Source organism: Danio rerio, chromosome 3, assembly GCF_049306965.1.
Source record: "Danio rerio strain Tuebingen ecotype United States chromosome 3, GRCz12tu, whole genome shotgun sequence".
Classification (NCBI taxonomy): Eukaryota; Metazoa; Chordata; class Actinopteri; order Cypriniformes; family Danionidae; genus Danio; species Danio rerio.
In genome coordinates this window covers 14,913,264-14,932,000 of record NC_133178.1, presented here as the reverse complement: position 1 = coordinate 14,932,000, position 18,737 = coordinate 14,913,264, and the positions used below count along the sequence as shown (strand labels likewise).

Sequence of the window (18,737 nt, the reverse complement as noted above, 5' to 3'; positions counted from 1 at the left end):
AAAGCAAAGAAGGTCTAGGTGCTCCAGGATTGGCCAGCCCAGTCCCCAGACATGAACATTAATGAGCATGTCTGGCATAAGATGAAGGAGAAGACATTGAAGATTAATCTTGATGAACTCTGGAAGTCCTGCAAGAACGCTTTCTTTACCATTCCAGATTACTTTATTAATAAGTTATTTGAGTCATTGCAGAGATGTATGAATGCAGTCCTCCAAGCTCATGGAAGTCATGCACAATTATTAATTCTTTTTCTACTGCAGCATGACTTTATATTCTATACTGTACATTATTTCTGTTGTCTAAGCAAAGCCAGACCTTACTGTCCTAAAGAAATAATTAAAAATCAAGGCATGATCATATTTTATTTGGGTAAAATAAGCATAATCTAGATGCTTTTGCCTTTCATATAAGCCACTTCTGATAACAAATGATCAACTAGAAGTCAAATTATTATTTGTTGTTCCTAAAACTTGGATAGGCGACAAGACAGGTAGTATATACATAGGATGGTACTTTTAGCATCTTAAATGTAATCTTTATTTAATTATTCATTTATTATTTTAAATAGTTGTTGTTATTCTCACTATTTTTCTTTTGTTTTCTGTCCTTCCAAAAATAATAATATACAAAATAAAATTCACGTCTTTTTGACAATACATTCTATATTAAGGCTGGTCTTAATAGGAGAATATATTCTACCCATTTTCTTCATGTCTCATTAAACTCCTTAGTCTGTAAATGACGATTCATTCAACTCAATGTTTTAACTAGTTGCAAAAGCTGGATAATCATTCAAAACCTGCTGATTAGCTATTAAAGTATTCAATAAAATTCAATTAATCAAATTATTAATCAGTTCATCATTCTAATAATCATAAAACAATAGTTTTTTGCAGCCCTGTTTCTCTCTGGAAGTTTCCAGTAATCCCACACAGAATTGTAGAATTCAGTCCTAAACAGTGGAATTAGCTTTACAATCCTAGAAGATTCTGGACTAATCAAAAGAAGTCATCTGCACTTAATCAAATCACAATGTGGACAGTGTCCTGTGAAGATTAAACTGCAGAAATGCTGTTCTGTCTTTTGTGTGTGTGAATGAATGGTGTAGCTTTGTTTAATCCTCAAGTGCATGACTCCTCATGGTTTTTTTTTCTGTAAGAGGACATGAACATATGACCTTGATCTACTGAGAGTCACTTCACAGCTCTTTAAAAACAGTTTTGTTTGTAAATTGTAAAGTAATTCAAGCATCTTCGCATCAAAATACTATTTAATTGATGTTTTGTTGTTGAACTCTTAATAAATAGTTTCAAACTGAATTGTTTTCATGCTAACGTAAGACTTTTAGCTGACAAGATTTACATCAAGAAGATATTTGATTAATTTCACAAGATAATATAGAGAAAAATGCACAAGCCTCTTAATTTATTAAAAAAAATCCCATCACAGCCATCACATTCAAAAACGAGCACATTCAGCCCAGCACAATGCATTAATCTGGATTTTTTGTAAGTGTCATTATGCAAAAATGTTATAAAAGCTACTACTTTGTTCGTTTATAACAAGTTCAGTCTTAAGATAAAGTGTGAAAATGTTTGAATTTGTCCAGGACCAAATGAACCAAGTACGAGTGTGAACAAGCCCCGAGAAACACCATTAGTATGACTGTTGTGGACTTAACCAGCATCATTTCTCCAGTGTGTGTCGACAGAAATCAACTTTTACACTAAACATCAGTCAAGGTAAGCCAAATGGATGTTTTTTTTACCACTCACTGTGGTATTAAGTGAGTACTTTTTCAGTTTCCAAGTGTGGCTGTGTATTTATATGCACATTTACACATAATAGAGGAAGCACAAGATGACAGATAATCTGAATCATTTGGAGAACTGATTGGCAGCATGGTGCTCCTTCAAACACAGGCACTCCTGTAGTTCGATGTTGTGAACAGATCAAACCGTATGTAGTAAATTAGTTTGTATTTAGCTAAGTTTACTGTTTGTATAGTGTATATTGATAGTGATTATTTTCTTGCCTAATCCACTGAACTTTTATGTTTTGCAATTGTCTTGATTACATAGTATGATTACTGATATTCACTGATAAATTATATTTGTATTATTATTTTAAAGTTAATAATGATTTTTCTACATAATAATTCCATGAGGATTCATCTGTGGTTCATTTTAATTAAGTTTTTGATCGTGGATGTGTACTGGTATAGATGGAAGACACTCATCAGATTGCATTTCTGTACATTTACTAAAGTAAACATTGTGCAGCAATATTCCTCCGCATTTATTTGCGAAAGATTAAAGATTAAAAAAAAATAGATATTCATTAAAATGTGACCTGAAGACTTAAGAGATTAAGGCGCTGTTTGTGTTGGTTTTCTGCCAGGGTTTGCTCTTTGATGAAATATTGCCAAAAAATTCCAGTGGTAGAATCTCAGAGGCAGCACGAAATGCCAGTACAAGACATATAAGTCACAAATAAATATATATCATTATATAACACAAAAATTAAGTTTTAATGCAAGGAATTCATCATTTGTTATTATTAAATATACTTACGTTTTGAACCTAAAGTTTGGTGTCTAAAAAAAGAACCACAAGATGGAGACAAACATTGGACTATCTTGCCAAAATAGACCGTTCATGGACACCACTCCAAATGAATTTAAAGTTTGCACGAATAAATAGTGATTTATGATTGTGTCTAAGGAGTTTTTACTTATCCGGTTTGCTTCGAGAGGGAGAGAGATTATCATTTTTAGCAGTGAACTGAGGAATAATTCACTATGGGAACAATCACAAACATATTAAAAATCCCAGCATGGCTGCATACCATGCCTTGTGAATGTGTATGCATTTTGGGAAACCTTTTGCTGAAGTAAGAAGTGTAATATCCTAGATTGACAGTTCCTAGCTTGATTTAATTAAATGGACATTAGTTAGTAATGCATAGCCTTTATTGTGAATTTTGATGTATAATTGGACTTTCAGCAGTGAAAATTAAACCACACTGAACTTGTAACGTCCACTACAATGTGTATGTATCACATTATGTATGTGTGTTGCCCTTTAAGAGCTGCACCCCAGCACCCCAGTGTTTGCGTTGCGGGAGTTAGTCTGCGTGTGTGAGAAGAGGGAGAAAGGAGTGTGTGCGCTGCTCTCCCCTCAAAATGCTCTACTTTTAAATATTGTTTACTTTTATTTTGTGTTTTTGAACTGTAATTCTTGTGACGCTGAAGGAGGCTGACTATAAAGGTTTGAGTCTGAAATTATCTTTTTGTCTCGAAGCTCTTTTTTCCACTGGCTATCCGGCTATAAGCGTCACAAACTGAACTAAACTGAACTCTGAAAACTGGACGGACACAGTTTCAATTTACTACAACTTCTATGTTAAGCTGCTTTGACAATCTACATTGTAAAAGTGCTATAGGAATAAACAGCAGTTGAATTGAATATACATATACAATAGAAAAGTAGTACAGACTGTAGTATTCATGCTGACTGTAAATACTACTAGAAAAGTAAAGTTCGTAGACAAACTTTATGTTGGCTTGAGAAAGCCTCGACTGAAAGTTTGAAGATGTAGTTTATAAGAAGATTGAAACAGGCATAGATAGAAAAGTACATACATGTTAGCATGTTTTTAGTATGGATTGGCTTGTTTCTTGCTACTGTAGGTGGTTGATGGGGTGTTTCTGAGCGGTTGCTAAGATGTTGCTAGGGTGTTCTGAGTGGTTTTTATGCTGTTGCTAACATAAATTGCCATGGATCTATGAATTAGCATGTTGCTAGTATGGTTTTAGTATGAATTAGCATGTTGCTAGTATATTTATGGTATGTTTGTTAGCATGTTTCTAGTATGGATTAGTATGTTGTTAGTATGGATTTGTATGTCTTTAGTATGTCCATGTAAAGTCAATGGCAGTTTTTTTTTTTTTTTTTTACAATGGAGGACTATGGGACAATTGCTAGGGTGTCATAAGTGGTCGCTAGGGTGTGGCTAGTAAGTTGAAAGGTCATCAGTGATTGGCAGATTGTTAGTCTGAGTTAAATGAGCCCAACCAGCCTGATCTCAGGAGAAAACGTAAGTATTTTATGTTTTGCTAGTTTGCAGGCTGATTCATATGAATTTGTACGAGTTCAGTTGTACGAAAATGTACAATTTTAAAAGGGAGGCGTGGCACCTAACCCCACCCCTAAACCCAACCATCATTAGGGATGAGCAAATCGTAATAAATTGTACGGATTACATTGTACAAATTCATATGAATTAGCCACTAAATCAAAAAGTTACAAATTACCGTGAGATTGTGTTGGCCAAACCTTAAGTCTGTATGACAGTCTGTCGGAAAGTTATGAGGTCACAAAGTTTGGTCCAATGTTAAGTCGATGGGACTTTACCAAATTTTCCGGGTCAGTTTTGGGAAAACCGTAAATCAGATCGGTTGGAAAAGATAAAGCAACTTAATTCAATGTAGTTTGGAGATAGTTTGGTGGTTGTAGTATGACCGGTCTAAGAGGAGATGCGTTCTTAAAATAGTCTAAGAAGAAGAAGAAGACTAATAAGAATAATAAGCTTATGTAGTATAGCAGTATGTTGGCTTTCTCAAGTCACCATACATATATACTATACATATATACTATATATGTATAATGCAATATAAATACAATTCACCAGATCACTTGAATAGCTCTATTGGGAAATCATTAATTCATTTATTTTAGATTGATATATATATATAGTAAATAAATAAATAAAAGTTACAGTTAAATACAATAGAGCAGGTTAAATTTATGGATTTGTGGGGAGTCCAACGGTACCGGTATAAACTAATTCAGTTTCAGAATTTGAATAATCGAACATAAAACAACACTGTATAGTTTTTATTGTAGAAATAATTTTAAAAATGACTCTTTTTTTTTAAATTTCAATTAGTACAAATTCTTGTGCCTGAGATTTTCACTCCATTAGAGTTAAACTCTGCAGTGACTCCAGAAATCTCATGGCCTCTGAACTGTAGATCATGGTTAACTCTAATATAAATTCTAATATAAAAGCAGTGAAGGTCCTGCGATGTGACTATTCCAAATGTGCACATTGCGAAATCGACACTGTAACGATATATTGTGCAGCCCTATTTTGAATAGTTTTAGTTGTTCAAACATGTAATTGTGCACACGCCTTTGTTAAAAAACCAGTTAAATCATTTATTTTTGTAATTTTCTTTCTATTTAAATGTTAAAAAGAAAAGTTCAATTGTTAAAAGGATTCATAATTAGGGTTTGTCTTGTAAAATCATGACCTGTTATTGCTATACTCAATATTTAGTTTTTACAAAAATATTTGATCATTTTAATGGTGCATTGGGCAAATATTTAGTAATGTGTTCATATTTAGTGCTCATTTATGTCTCCACTATGCTGGGTTTTATTTTAGGTCTGGGATCATTGTTTTTTACGTTTTAATAAACATTAATAAGTGCAAAGTTGCAAAATGATAAGTAATAGCAATGTTTATTAAAAAAATAATATTAATACTAAAGGCAGGTCAAATGTAACATGGTGCAGAAAACAGATCAGTCTAATGTGACAAATAGTGCTTTATGTTTTCTGTCAACTGCCTAAACTTTTAATTCATGGTGGCGTTTGACATTTACACTCTTCAGAAAATCCAACTCAATCTCACTACAAATGCAACAGAACAGTTTTGTGCTGAATTGAAGCTAAATGAATGCAGACCTCTACACTACCTGATAAAGGCTTATCGCCTATCCAAGTTTTAGGAACAACAAATAATAACTTGATTTCTAGTTGATCATTTGGTATCATAAGTGTCTTATATGAAAGGCAAAGGCCTCTAGATTACACTTATTTTACCAAAATAAAATATGATCATGCCTTGATTTTTAATTAGTTCATTAAGACAGTAAGGTCTGACTTTGCTTGGACAAAAGTCTTGTCTCTTAACAGAAATAATGTACAGTATAGAATAAAGATAAAAAAATCATATTGCGTATGACACCCATGAGCTTGGACAACTGCATCCAAGGGCCATTCTTCAACTACGGGCACTTTTAAAGTTATTTAAAAAACTTCAACGTAGTTGAAATCAACGTAACATAGCCTCATAATTAAACAATTTGTCTAGATGAAAGTCAATTCCACCACATCTCGATATACAGCTTATTTCAAAATGAAATAAATTATGGCAGTCAAACACTGTCCAAGATCAGTTTTGTATCTAGTTTAACCAATCTTTCCACAATATATATATATAATAATTATACATTTGTCAATGAAATAAATTAGTCCCTTAGGACCAAATGCTGAATTGTACACCTGTCACACCCTAAAATGTTATATTAATTTAAAAGATAAAATGTTAAAAGATTATTAGAAAACAAATAAACTGAATTTGCATATTAAATGGAGCATGAACTCATACATTGTGAATACACTTTTAATGTGTGATGAGAACTTTTTAAATATATATTTTTTAATGTGTGTGGTGATAAAAATGACAGTGGTGGAAATGACATTTCAACAGTTTATTGTGAAAAAATAAAAAAAAATAGCTTCACTGATTAGCTTTGAATTGATACTAGCCTTTCATGACTACAAAACACTCTTATTCACCTTGATTTGTTTGGTTTTTTAAAACATCCTTAAAGGTACAACAAATGACGTAGAATAAATGTATTTCCTTATCAAGCAATATTTACCTTAATTTTTCTTCAGATGTCATTGATAAAAATGTTAATTTCCTCCATTTTGAACACACTGTTCATTTTCATAGAAACCACCTAAATAATCTTTCATACAAACTTTTTAAAGCGACATTACAGTGTTGTGGTGCAATGACACTGATACTGTGCGACTGCTATATTTTGTATAAAAATAATATTGATAATAGTCTCACATTAATCACTATAAAATATTAAAATTATTTCACTAGTGCTTAATTAAAATACATTAATAGATACCAGATAAATAATATTTTAAAATGGTATTTTCATTGAAGTTTAAAACTCTGGGTGTGCGACAAGGTGAAAACTGTGATTTTTGACACCTAAAACGATGTTGAATAATATGAAAAGAATATAATAGAAAGCTAGTAAATATTTTTAAAGTAGTTTTTATTGTTAGTTTGACAAAGAAAGAGGAATTTGAACAAAATTATAGATATTTTTAGATATATGATCAAAGGACATAAAAGTGCCCATAGTATAAGAATTACCCCATACATCTCTGCAATGACTTTAATAACTAATTAATAAAGTCATCTGGAATGGCAAAGAAAGCGTTCTTGCAGGACTCACAGAGTTCATCAAGATCCTTTGGATTCATCTTCAATGCCTCCTCCTTCATCTTACCCCTGACATGCTCAATAATGTTTATGTCTGGTGACTGGGCTGGCCAATCCTGAAGCACCTTGACCTTCTTTGCTTTCAGGAACTTTGATGCAAAGGTGGAAGTATGAGAAGGAGCGCTATCCTGCTGAAGAATTTGCCCTCTCCTGTGGTTTGTAATGTAATGGGCAGCACAAATATCTTACTACCTCAGGCTGTTGATGTTGCCATCAACTCTGCAGATCTCTCGCACGCCCCCATACTGAATGTAGCCCTTAAATCAAGCTTTTTCCTTCACCAAACTTGAGTAATTTCTGTGAGAATCTTGGGTCCATTGGGGTTCCAATGGGTCTTTTGCAGTATATAATTGGGATGCAGTTCAACAAATGATTCATCGGATAAATCTACCTTCTGCCAGTTTTTAAAATGATCAACTAGAAGTGAAGTTATTATTTGTTGCTGGGATTGATGATTGAAGACATTTGTCTGGTAGTTTATGTCCAATATTCTTTGAAAACCCTGTAAACTGAAAACTTTCTAGAAACTGACATGCTCATCAATTGAAATGATGACTGGGCAACAGCATTTGCCAACTGGATGTGATGGCAGGAAAACTATCATCTTCAGTTAAATTCTGAAACATCACCAAAAAGACATTAAAGTAACACGATCACAAATTTAACATGCGTTGACATGCAAGTAGTAAATCCACTCTTTGAATCCTTTACACATGCTCAAAAATACAGGTAAAATATGAAATGGAGGTGGGTCCAGATTAAATACTCTCTTTAAGAAGCACTGGCTAAGTGGTGTAATAATTTGGCTACTGATGTTTTTCATTGAAAGAGGAATGTCTGTATTTCCAGTTCCTACAAACAGAGGAAGGCTACTTGTGTACAGTGTAGAGTTTCAGTTTACTCTGCTCTGGGAGATCAATAGAAATGCATTCACCATGCCAACAACTCCAAACCGAAAAGGCTACCGCATGTCAAATATCACATAACAAATATTGTTTATTCCACTCCACGTTGCTCATGTATCTTTTCAGAACTGTACAGTAAACACAAATAACACTGCTTGTGCTTTTATTGTCTGTTTCTATGAATCAAGGTCTGGATCATATGGTAAGTTTGTTGAGTTAAAATGGGGATAAAGTTCTGTTCATTCATGAGCATTTTACTTTAAAACATGTTTGTTTCTAACTCACAACGCCATTGATTGATTGCGTTATCCACCAAACAAGAAATCTATTCACTCAAGCGTAGTTATTTATTAACTGGCCTCTGAAGCATGAGTACGTTGAACTGTAAAGTAGCATTAAGAATCATTGAAAGAGGAATATCCAACGTGGAGGGACCAAAACAAAAAAGGTACTCAAGTTTTTACCCTTACCATCAAGTACAATTTAAACTTCTCAAAACATTTTTCTTATCATAGAAACACAGGATGAAGTTTCCGGCAGTTCAGCGCGAGAAATGGCTCGTTTTGCTCACTTTTCTGCACATGTGGATTGGATCAAGTAATGGATGCCTTTATCCAGGCGGTAAGATCAAGTCATTTAGTGGGAATTCATGAATTTTTTCAGTTGCGTTATAATGCTAGAGTGTCCGCAGTTGTTTTAAGTATTATTATAAGTTGATAAATCAATTTAGAGAGATTGAAAAATTATTTTAAAAGTCTTAAATGCTATTGTACATCGTATTAAATACATTTTTATTATACAATGCTTAGTTGTATGCTAATGTTTGCCTGCATTTAATCTGTGAATATTGTGTTGCTGTGTAGTTTATGAAATTGATAAAAGCATGCTTGATTTGACGTCATGGTTTGTTTAATGCAGTAAACGCCGTTATTCCTGCTGCTGTATATTAGCATTTCATTATATGAATAACGTTTCTTACAGCCAGCATTCAGCCAATATACTGTAAGCTAATATGTCGCCAATGTTACCAGTTGAAATTGGTGACGATGTTTAAAAATGTCTTAAATTTTACTCATATGTCGAGTTCAGACTGCATGATTTTAGCCTCGATTTTGACTTGCCCATGTTTTGAAAAATCGCTAACAAATGGCTGAAATCACTGGCAAATCAGTGCTCATTCACATAAGCAGGGCTTGACATTAACTTTTTTGATCACCAGCCACAGTGGCTAGTAGTTTTCCAACATTACTGGCCACTCTGCATTTTAACTAGCCACAATTTTTCATTTAAAAAAACAAATATTTTTATATGCATAAATACTACTTTGACATACTAAAATGACTTGATTTAGATTTTGTGTTTTGTCCACATGCCTTCTCATTCATTTCACATTTTGTGTGTCGTGTATGAGCAAATAGGTCATGGTTTCATAGTGTTACACTGCAATTAGTTTTTATTTCACATGAGTTTTCAGAACTCAAAATTAAGGATTTACCAAATTTATCTCTGACCACACCAAACAATAATTATTTCTTAGCCACAAATTCTAAATGTGTCAAAACAAGCTAAATAAAGCTGTATACTATACTTTTTATTTAACAAAACATTTCTTAAAAAAAACAAAGAAAAACGATTGACTTTCAAAAATAATTAGTCATGTATCAAAAATATGCAGTAATCTGTCCTTGCTAAAGGTATCTCAGATCACCAGTTAACTACACATAATTGGAGAGTTAATCTCATATTAAAGCAATTTTGTTGTAAAAAATGATAATTAAATCATATAAACAAAAATAACCATAAGCAAAAAAAGCAGTTGAAAAACATAGCCTACTTTGTGATGGTGGAAGGATGATCACAAGGGTAAGGTCAATTAATAATCTGTTCAAAGCGAAAGCAACCGGTGCTGCTTACAAAAAGACATATTTGGAGCTCTTGAAAGCAGCAAGACTGTGGGTGCAGGACCATAACTTTTTTGTCTGAATATTTGAGATCGGATCACAGTTGCTTTCCAGGCACGTACATCAGCTGTTAGCGCGAGTATGCATCCTCTCATTCGTTATTCATCTGCTTTCTTCTGCTTAGTCGTGCTGTTTCTCGATTCTAAACATTTGCAAGCATATTGGGTCATTCTTATAGTCGAACCCTGCTTTTAAGAAAACCACAATTTAAAAATTATTTTCAACCAGCTAAAGTGGCTAGTGGGAGTGACTGTCTAACACGCCACAGCTGAAATCTACCAGCATTTGGCAGGTTGACGGGTGTTAATGTTAAGCCCTGCACATAAGTAACAATCACACAGTATGAACTATCAAAGACGCAATTTGAGAGAATCGGCGATGAGACGCCGACACCCATCAGATATTTGGCATGCTAAGTATCTGGAGCTGTTGGCGATTCAAATCATGCTGTGTGAAATATGTTATGATTGAAAATAACATCTGCGATCACCTACAGCCAATGAGAGAGCAGCATCCACTAGTAGGGATGGGTATAGAAATCTTTGCGGGACTGAAATTTGAATCCCGCTCCCGCCAGGTTTTATACCGCTTTCGCCGTATATTCTTTGTCCGTATATTTATGTCTTTGTTCAGCCGCTGCCTGCCCCGCCCCGTTTTCTACCTGACCATTCATTCATTCATTTTCTTGTCGGCTTAGTCCCTTTATTAATCTGGGGTCGCCACAGCATAATGAACCGCCAAATTATCCAGCACGTTTTTACACAGCGGATGCCCTTCCAGCCGCAACCCATCTCTGGAAAACATCCACAAACACTCATTCACACACACTCATACATTATGGACAATTTAGCCTACTTAATTTACCTGTACCTGGACTGTTGGGGAAACCGTAGCACCCGGAGAAAACCCATGCGAACGCAGGGAGAACATGCAAACTCCACACAGAAACGCCAACTGAGCAGAGGATCGAATTTGCCACCCAGCGACCTTCTTGCTGTGAGGCAATAGCACTACCTACTGCGCCACTGCTTTGTCCACCCGACGCGACCCGACCATTCCCGCTCAATTTATATCTGGTTTTCAAAAGCTCACGTTAAATTGGGTACTACCAAAAGAGACAGATAACAGATAAAATTGTAGGTTGTGCAAGGATTGTAGGCTAAATGTCAGTTTTGTTTGCCCCTTTGTGATGAGACATGAGTGCTGCGTGACGTGCGGTGAGGTTTGTGGCTGGTGAAGCACTGACTATTAAAGTCAGATTTACAAACATATCACTCAATTTGCCAACTACCAATTGAGTTTCATATATCATATCAGCATTCTTTCTATACACATGGCAGGTACAATAATGAGCCAAGGAATAATGTATAGTGATTAAATATGCCTTCCAGAAAACACCCAACTGGATGTTACAGAGTCCAGTCAGCCTATTACAAGCGACACACACACACACACACACACAAAAGAGCACCACGGTGGATGCGTGCGCTCTCCCTCAGTCACACAAACACAGAGCACCACGGTGGATGCACGCGCTCTTAGATTCACATTTCACATTTAGGTGCTTTATTGGCATGACAAATAACTCTACATTTGTATTGCCAAAGCAGTGCAGCCAGAGCTTAATTTGTGCCGGAACACATCTCTGAAATCTTATTCGGCACCTAATTTTACCAGTCCCCCTCTTCAACCGCCCTCCTCCCCTGTCCGCTGTTCACTTTCACTTTCTTCCGTGACTCCCCAACCCTCTGCACTTTCGTCCACGACACCCCACCGACAATGTACAATGGTTTGAAGTAAAATGACTCTCAGTTTTTAACTTTTCTTCTGGTGAAAAATCAACATGTTTGCCTTTTCTGGCTGAAGCCGGGATCTTTCTTGGTTTATTGTGCTCCCTGGAGTTGAAAATACCCTCTTTGAGTTGCGACATGCAGTTAAATGAGATAATGTTTATGATTTTTCATTAACACACTCACATAAACCAGGGGTAACAGTGTTTTGGGAGTTTATCTGTGTTTTTAATACAGTTTTGGAGGATCTTGTAAAGGCTTTTATATTGGATGCGCTTGCTGGAAACACAAGCATTTCTCATGAGAGATTGCCAACTGTGCAGACGAATTTAAAAAGGTTGGTCAGTTAAATTATGCTACTGTAAGTAATGCTTATTCAGCAATAATTCTCCAGTACAGATAGCTGAACCGTTAATGTCAGAGCTTATCGATACTTCTGTCTTTTATAATTTAGCACCGATACCGATAAAGTACCAAGTTTCGGTACCCATCCCAATCTACTAGTATAGGTATCTGCAGGCCAGCAGGAGAATGGGGAAAAGTTAAAAAGGCTCATTTTCAGTCTATCTGAACCCAAGAAATGGAGGAAAAACTAGTGTAAATTTGGCAGCAGCACCTGTGTCTGTTTGACGTGTCACCTGAACAAAACCACAACTGGGCCGATAAGGAAATAAAGTTAAGTAGAAATTGCTAATTGATAAATTTTCTACCCCATTAAAGGCTTATTTCTCATTATTTAGTTAATAACAAGTGAAATTTATTTATAAACTAACTTGGAGAGGATTATGTGCTTATGATTGCTAGCAGCTGGTCCCGCATTATTCAATTTATGATTCATCAATCAGACAATTCCTAAGCCACTATAAATAGCCAAAGTTCCATATAACAGCCATCTTCGTTTTCAAGAATTCCCTCTTTCACCCCTACTCCACCTCCTTTCCTAGATGGGTGGCCCAGTGGTTGGCACTGTTGCCTCACAGCAAGAACGTCAATGGTTCTAGTCCTTACCAAGCCAGTCAACATTTCTATGCGAAGATTACACGTTCTCCCCGTGCTCACGTGGGTTTCCCCCGGTTTCCTCCCACAGTCCAAAAACATGCAACTTAAGTTAACTGACTAATCCAAATCGGCACCATAGACATGCTCCTAGTAAGCAGTTATCTCTTAAGAGCAATCACTATCTGTTCATTAGCTACTACCACAGGGGAGTTCTCGAGATCTACCTGAGCTCAAACTCCACTCTCGCCTTGCAAATGGGAAGGAGCCCCGGGCTTAAGGATCTTATGAGCTCAGGGCTCAGCATGCCAAACAAGCTTTATAATCAATCATCAGCTAAGTGTGAACTCTTGAAATGACCTACTATGTTAGCTCGCACTGTTTCCATGACACTTCTCGCAATGGTTTTGGTTGTGAGACGTAGTTTGGACAAAGTTGTCTGCGATTCTTCCTATTGTAAAGTCATGCAGTGTGAAACCCCCTGTCACTGATCCATCTTGCATTGTAAACACAGCACCATCAGAGCGCTACCCCGGATAGTCGTGCAGGGTAAAAACATCTGTGATGCCACTACTTTGAAAATCGTACATTCTGAACTCGCCATTAGATTTACTGTTTAAAGCCTGTATATACCCTGAATGCTGTTTTACTGTGATAACTCTTTCATACAGGTGATTATGAGTTTAAATTGAAACTGGACAAGAATGTCATCCCTGCTTTGGCGGGATGTGCACAGATCCCCTGTGCGTATTCTGCTCCAATGAGAACACATTCAGGCCGGCTGGTCTGGTTCAGTGGGAGCCCCGACTTCCCCATCAGCCCACGAGATATGGAGCGTAAGGACGGCCTGCTGAGACCACTGGCTTCTATTCTAGAAGAATGCAGCATCGTTCTGTGGGACTTCAGCGGACATGAAAGAGTCGAAGAATATGGAGTCATGTTAGAATGGGGAACCAATGAAACACATGTTTACGATGAGAGAGTCGCGGTGTCTTATTCTGCTGGTATGTGTTTTATTTTGTTAGCACACATTGATAGTCTTAAGGTGACAATTAATCTGTGCAAGTGAATCCACTGGGGGAGCATATTTAATGTGTTGTGAGTGAAAGCAAAGATAAAACCCCACCCCCTACTTAATATTCCATTTCAGCTGGAAATACTTTATATTAGTTAAATAAAACAAATACCCCATAATGACATTGTGAGAAAAGTTTATTTTTTTTGCAATTGTTGCAAATTTATTAAAAATAAAAAACTTGAAAAATCACATGTACAGAAGTATTCACAGCCTTTGCTCAATACTTTGTTGATGCACCTTTGGCAGCAATTACAGCCTGAAGTCTTTTTGAATATGAAGCCACAAGCTTGGCACAGCTGTCTTTGGGAATTGCTGCCCCTTCCTCTTTGCAGTACCTCTCAGACTCTATCAGGTTGGATGGGAAGCGACGATGTACAGCCATTTTCAGATCTCTCCAAAGATGTTCAATAGAATTTAGGTCTGGGCTCTGGCTGACCCACTCAAGGACATTCATCAAGTTGTTGTGAAGCCACTCCATTGATATTTTGGCGGTGTGCTTTGGGTCATTGTCCTGCTGAAAGATGAACCGTCGCCCCAATCTGAGGTCAAGAGCACTCTGAAGCAGGTTTTCATTCAGGATGTCTCTGTGCATTGTTGCATTCATCTTTCCCTTTATCCTGACTAGTCTTTCAGTTGCTGCTGTTGAAAAACATCCTCACAGCATGATGCAGCCACCACCATGCTTCACTGTAGGGATGGTATTAGCCTGGTGATGAGCGGTGCCTGGTTTTCTCCAAACGGAACACCTGGCATTCACTCCAAACAGTTGTATGGTAGCCACTTTACCATACAGGCCTGATTGGTGGATTGCTGCACAGATGGTTGTCCTTCTGTAAGGTTCTCTTCTCTCCACAGAAGAATCCTAGAGCTCAGACAGAGTGACCATCAGGTTATTGATCACCTCCCTGATTAAGGCCCTTGTCCCTCGATCACTCAGCTTAGATGGGCGGTCAGCTCTAGGAAGAGTCCTGGTGGTTTCAAACATCTTCCACTTACGGATTATGGAGGCCACTGTGCACATAGGAACTTTCAGAGCAGCAGAATTTTTTCTGTACCCTTCCTCAGCCTTGTGCCTCAAAATAATCCTGTCTCGGAGGTCTACAGACAATTCCTTTGTCTTCATGCTTGGTTTGTGCTTTGACATGCACTGTCAACCCTGGAACTTATATAGACAGGTGTATGCCTTTTCAAATCATGTCCAATCAACTTAATTGACCACAGGTGAACTCCAATTAAGCTGTTGAAACATCTCAGGAGTGATCAGTGGAAACAGAATGTACCTGAGCTCAATCTAGAGCTTCACAGCAAAGGCTGTGGATACTTCTGTGCATGTGATTTTTTCAGCTTTTTTTATTTTTAATAAATTTGCAACAATTTCAAAAACTCTTTTTTCACATTGTCATTATGGGGTATTGTATGTAGAATTTTGAGGAAATACATGAGTTTAATCCATTTTGGAATAAGGCTGTAATATAAAAAATTAGGAAAAAGTGAAGCGATGTGAATACTTCCTGGGTGCACTGTAAGATTGAATAACATGGTCTGATCTTAATTCAAAATCCCTACATTTGAAAAACCCTTTTCCAGGTTTTGATCTGTGATCCAAAATCCCACTGGATTTCCTTTGAAAAACTGGGTCCAGCCCTGCGTTTGGAGCGGCGGTCCTTCTCTGTTGAAGCAGTTTGACATCCACAATATTTTTAACCACATCCCTCTGACCATTGTTTTGTTATGAGGGAATAATGCACAAAAGAAAAGCCCCGCCCCCATTCCATTTAAGTGGGAAGTACATCAGCATACTGAAACAAAAGTCTCAGCAACTTCTTGGTGCACGCTGACTTTAAAACAAAGTAGACCAGTGAAATTTTGAGACTTTATATTTATTTATGTTTGATATGGAATAATGCAGTACTCATTAAGAATCATATAGAATTATAATAACTCATTGATTCATTTTCTTTTTGGCTTAGTCCCTTTATTAATCAGGAGTCACCACAGCGGAATGAACCACCAACTTATACAGCCCTTCCAGCCGCAACCACACACTGGGAAACACCCATACACTCTAGCATTCACACACATACACTACGGCCAATTTAGCTCATGTCTTGACTGTGGGGGAAACCCGAGCACCCGGAGGAAACCCCACGCCAACATGGGGAGAACATGCAAACTCCACACAGAAATGCCAACTGACCCAGCCGGGACTTGAACTAGCGACCTTTTTGCCGTGAGGCGACAGTGCTAATCACTGAGGCACCGCCCCTCCTTACAATATATTATAATATATATTCTAATAGTCTTTAATTAATGGTGCAATCCTCTTTAATTTACCTGCAAAATTAAAAGCTTTGGATCAAGGGTATGTGAAGAAAAAAATGTCCAACAAAAATCCTTAATCCTGAAGGGCCTTTGGAAGTATGTTATTTTGAGCAGCTTGTTTTGAAGTAACAGTATGGTGGCCCTGTTGAAATAGTAATAGAACAGTTAAGTACAACCCAAATAACATACTACTTTAGCTTCTGAAATAGATATGCAAAGGACCTTTTTTCCCAAAACAAGTACCTATTTTAGGATGCAATTTCCATTGCAGTTCATGTCATTCAATTATTTTTCTTTGGCTTAGTCTTTTATTTATCAGGGGTCACCACAGCAGAATAAACCGCCAACTATTTCTGCATATGTTTTACACAGTGGATGCCCTTTCAGCCATAACCCTGTACTGGAAAGCACCCATGCACTCTCACATTCACACACACATTTTACTCATACAAAACTGCCAATCTAGTTCATCCATGTTAGGGAAACCGGAGCACCAGAAGGAAACCCACGCAAACACATGGAGAACATGCAAACATTCTGCACACAGAAATGTCTACCAGCCACCTTCTTCAGTTTAGCGTGAACTCTCCCTTGAACAACCAATGCCTCTATTCTGATAAATAACACAGTCTGTTTGACTTCTTTTTTTCCCAGCAAAACTGAACATCAGTCTACACTCTGAAGTCCTTGAAGCTGGAAAACGCACAATAATAATCTGCAGTCTTCCAGACCTCTGCCTCAACAGTGATCCAATAGTAACCTGGAAGGGGCTGAACTCAAAGCAGCTCCGTCGTCTGAGATTTCCCAGGGAAATGGAAACATATTTGATGTACAGCGAACAGCTCTTCTATACACCCGTCCCCGAGGATCACCAAGCCGAGATCACATGTGAAGCTACGTTCGGGAAAAATCTGAGCGCCAGTGCTACCATGACTTTGACCGTTCACTGTAAGAGCAGTACATTGTTTTACATCCAGATTCACACTGAAAAGCCTCTGATTAGTGATGATGTTTGTGTGTGTTTCAGCTCATCCTCAGATACTGAACAGCTCCACGTGCTCTCTGAAGCAGGATCTGCTCACCTGTGTGTGTGTCAGTCAGGGTGTGCCTTTGCCTGATGTTCACTGGCCTCTGCAGAACAACATTGATTTTAACACCGTTGTATCATCAGACGGCCACATCACTGTGAGAAGCACCTTCACCATGAAAGTGGTGGACCTCACCAGCATCAGTTCTCCAGTGTGCGTCAGCAGAAATCCACTTGGTCAGACAAATATGACGCTACCTCTGAACATGGATGAAGGTAAGCCAGATGTTTAGTGTGGTTTGTATCCCATTGCTTTTCATAGCATCAACATCTGTGCCTTGTGTGTCTACAGTATTAGAGGAACCAGAAGGTGACGGGCAATCTAAAAATGATTTGGAGAGCTGAAAAGCAACAAGCCTGCTGACAGTGATGGTTGAAGTGTTCCAGTAGTTCAAGTAAAATCAAACATTTGCCATTTTTACAATGTGCATCTTAGTGTGCATTAATGTATTCAATAATCCTAATGCAATGGTATATATTTGTGAGCATCTTACATGCATCATATTAGCTCATGAGCTTGCATTGTCCTTGCTTTCTTATGTCTTTGCATTGCCTTTAAATTGAGATCTTCTGTCAAATTAACTGAACTGTCATGTTCTGTCATTTTCCTAATCTGTTTATGAGCTGTTAGTCAAAGTAGGAGGATTTTACATTCTTGCTTTTCAAGATTTTTTAGAAATATTTCTGTTTAGTTAGCAGAATTTGTGACAATGTTTACATTGTTTACTTTAAATGTAAAAAAAAAAAAAAAACATGTTATAACGAGGCTCCTACATGTGAGAATAAAAAAATTAAAAAGTGAATTCATGACTCGATAAAATCAATTTCTTAAATTATTAATATTAATTTCGAGCTGTAAAACCTTGGCCAACATTTTTTATTTCATTTAAAGGGCACCTATGATGGAAATCATCATTTGGACAGTAGTGATGGGAAGTTCGGATCATTTTACTGACTCTGATCTTTGAGTCTCGTTCATCGAGATGAACAAATCTTTTTTCGAGTCATTTCGTTCATTTGGTTCAATTTGCCAAAATATTATTAAACTGTTATGAATAGCTTAAAAACACATCTACAACTAGCCCAAAAGGTTGATCAAACGACAAATAAGTCATAAATAGAATACTATAAGAAGGAGAAAAATAATAACTCAATGTTTACCTGCTCTTTTGTCTGTGAAATTGTCTTCAAATGTCAGTGGTTCGTTCACGTTACAC

At 36.9% G+C, this 18,737-nt stretch overlaps 1 protein-coding gene across 5 annotated transcripts in view; it reads left to right on the top strand.

The window, feature by feature from the left end:
* bckdhbl (branched chain keto acid dehydrogenase E1 subunit beta, like) overlaps positions 1-18,323 on the top strand; it is a 46,416-nt gene extending 28,093 nt beyond the window's left edge. For 3 of the 5 annotated variants that reach the window (XM_068218798.2, XM_005163841.6, XM_005163842.4), the window contains 6 exons: positions 1,611-1,743; positions 8,802-8,907; positions 13,705-14,037; positions 17,088-17,381; positions 17,461-17,736; positions 17,813-18,323. In XM_068218798.2, coding sequence (XP_068074899.1) covers positions 8,811-8,907; positions 13,705-14,037; positions 17,088-17,381; positions 17,461-17,736; positions 17,813-17,865 — 1,053 coding nt within the window. In that variant the 5' untranslated portion in view covers positions 1,611-1,743; positions 8,802-8,810 and the 3' untranslated portion in view covers positions 17,866-18,323. Of the gene's footprint in view, positions 1-1,610; positions 1,744-3,129; positions 3,271-8,690; positions 8,735-8,801; positions 8,908-13,704; positions 14,038-17,087; positions 17,382-17,460; positions 17,737-17,812 lie in introns of those variants that run through there. The other 2 variants (XM_005163846.5, XM_678216.9) reach the window with 2 other exon arrangements.
* Positions 18,324-18,737: the final 414 nt, after the last annotated feature.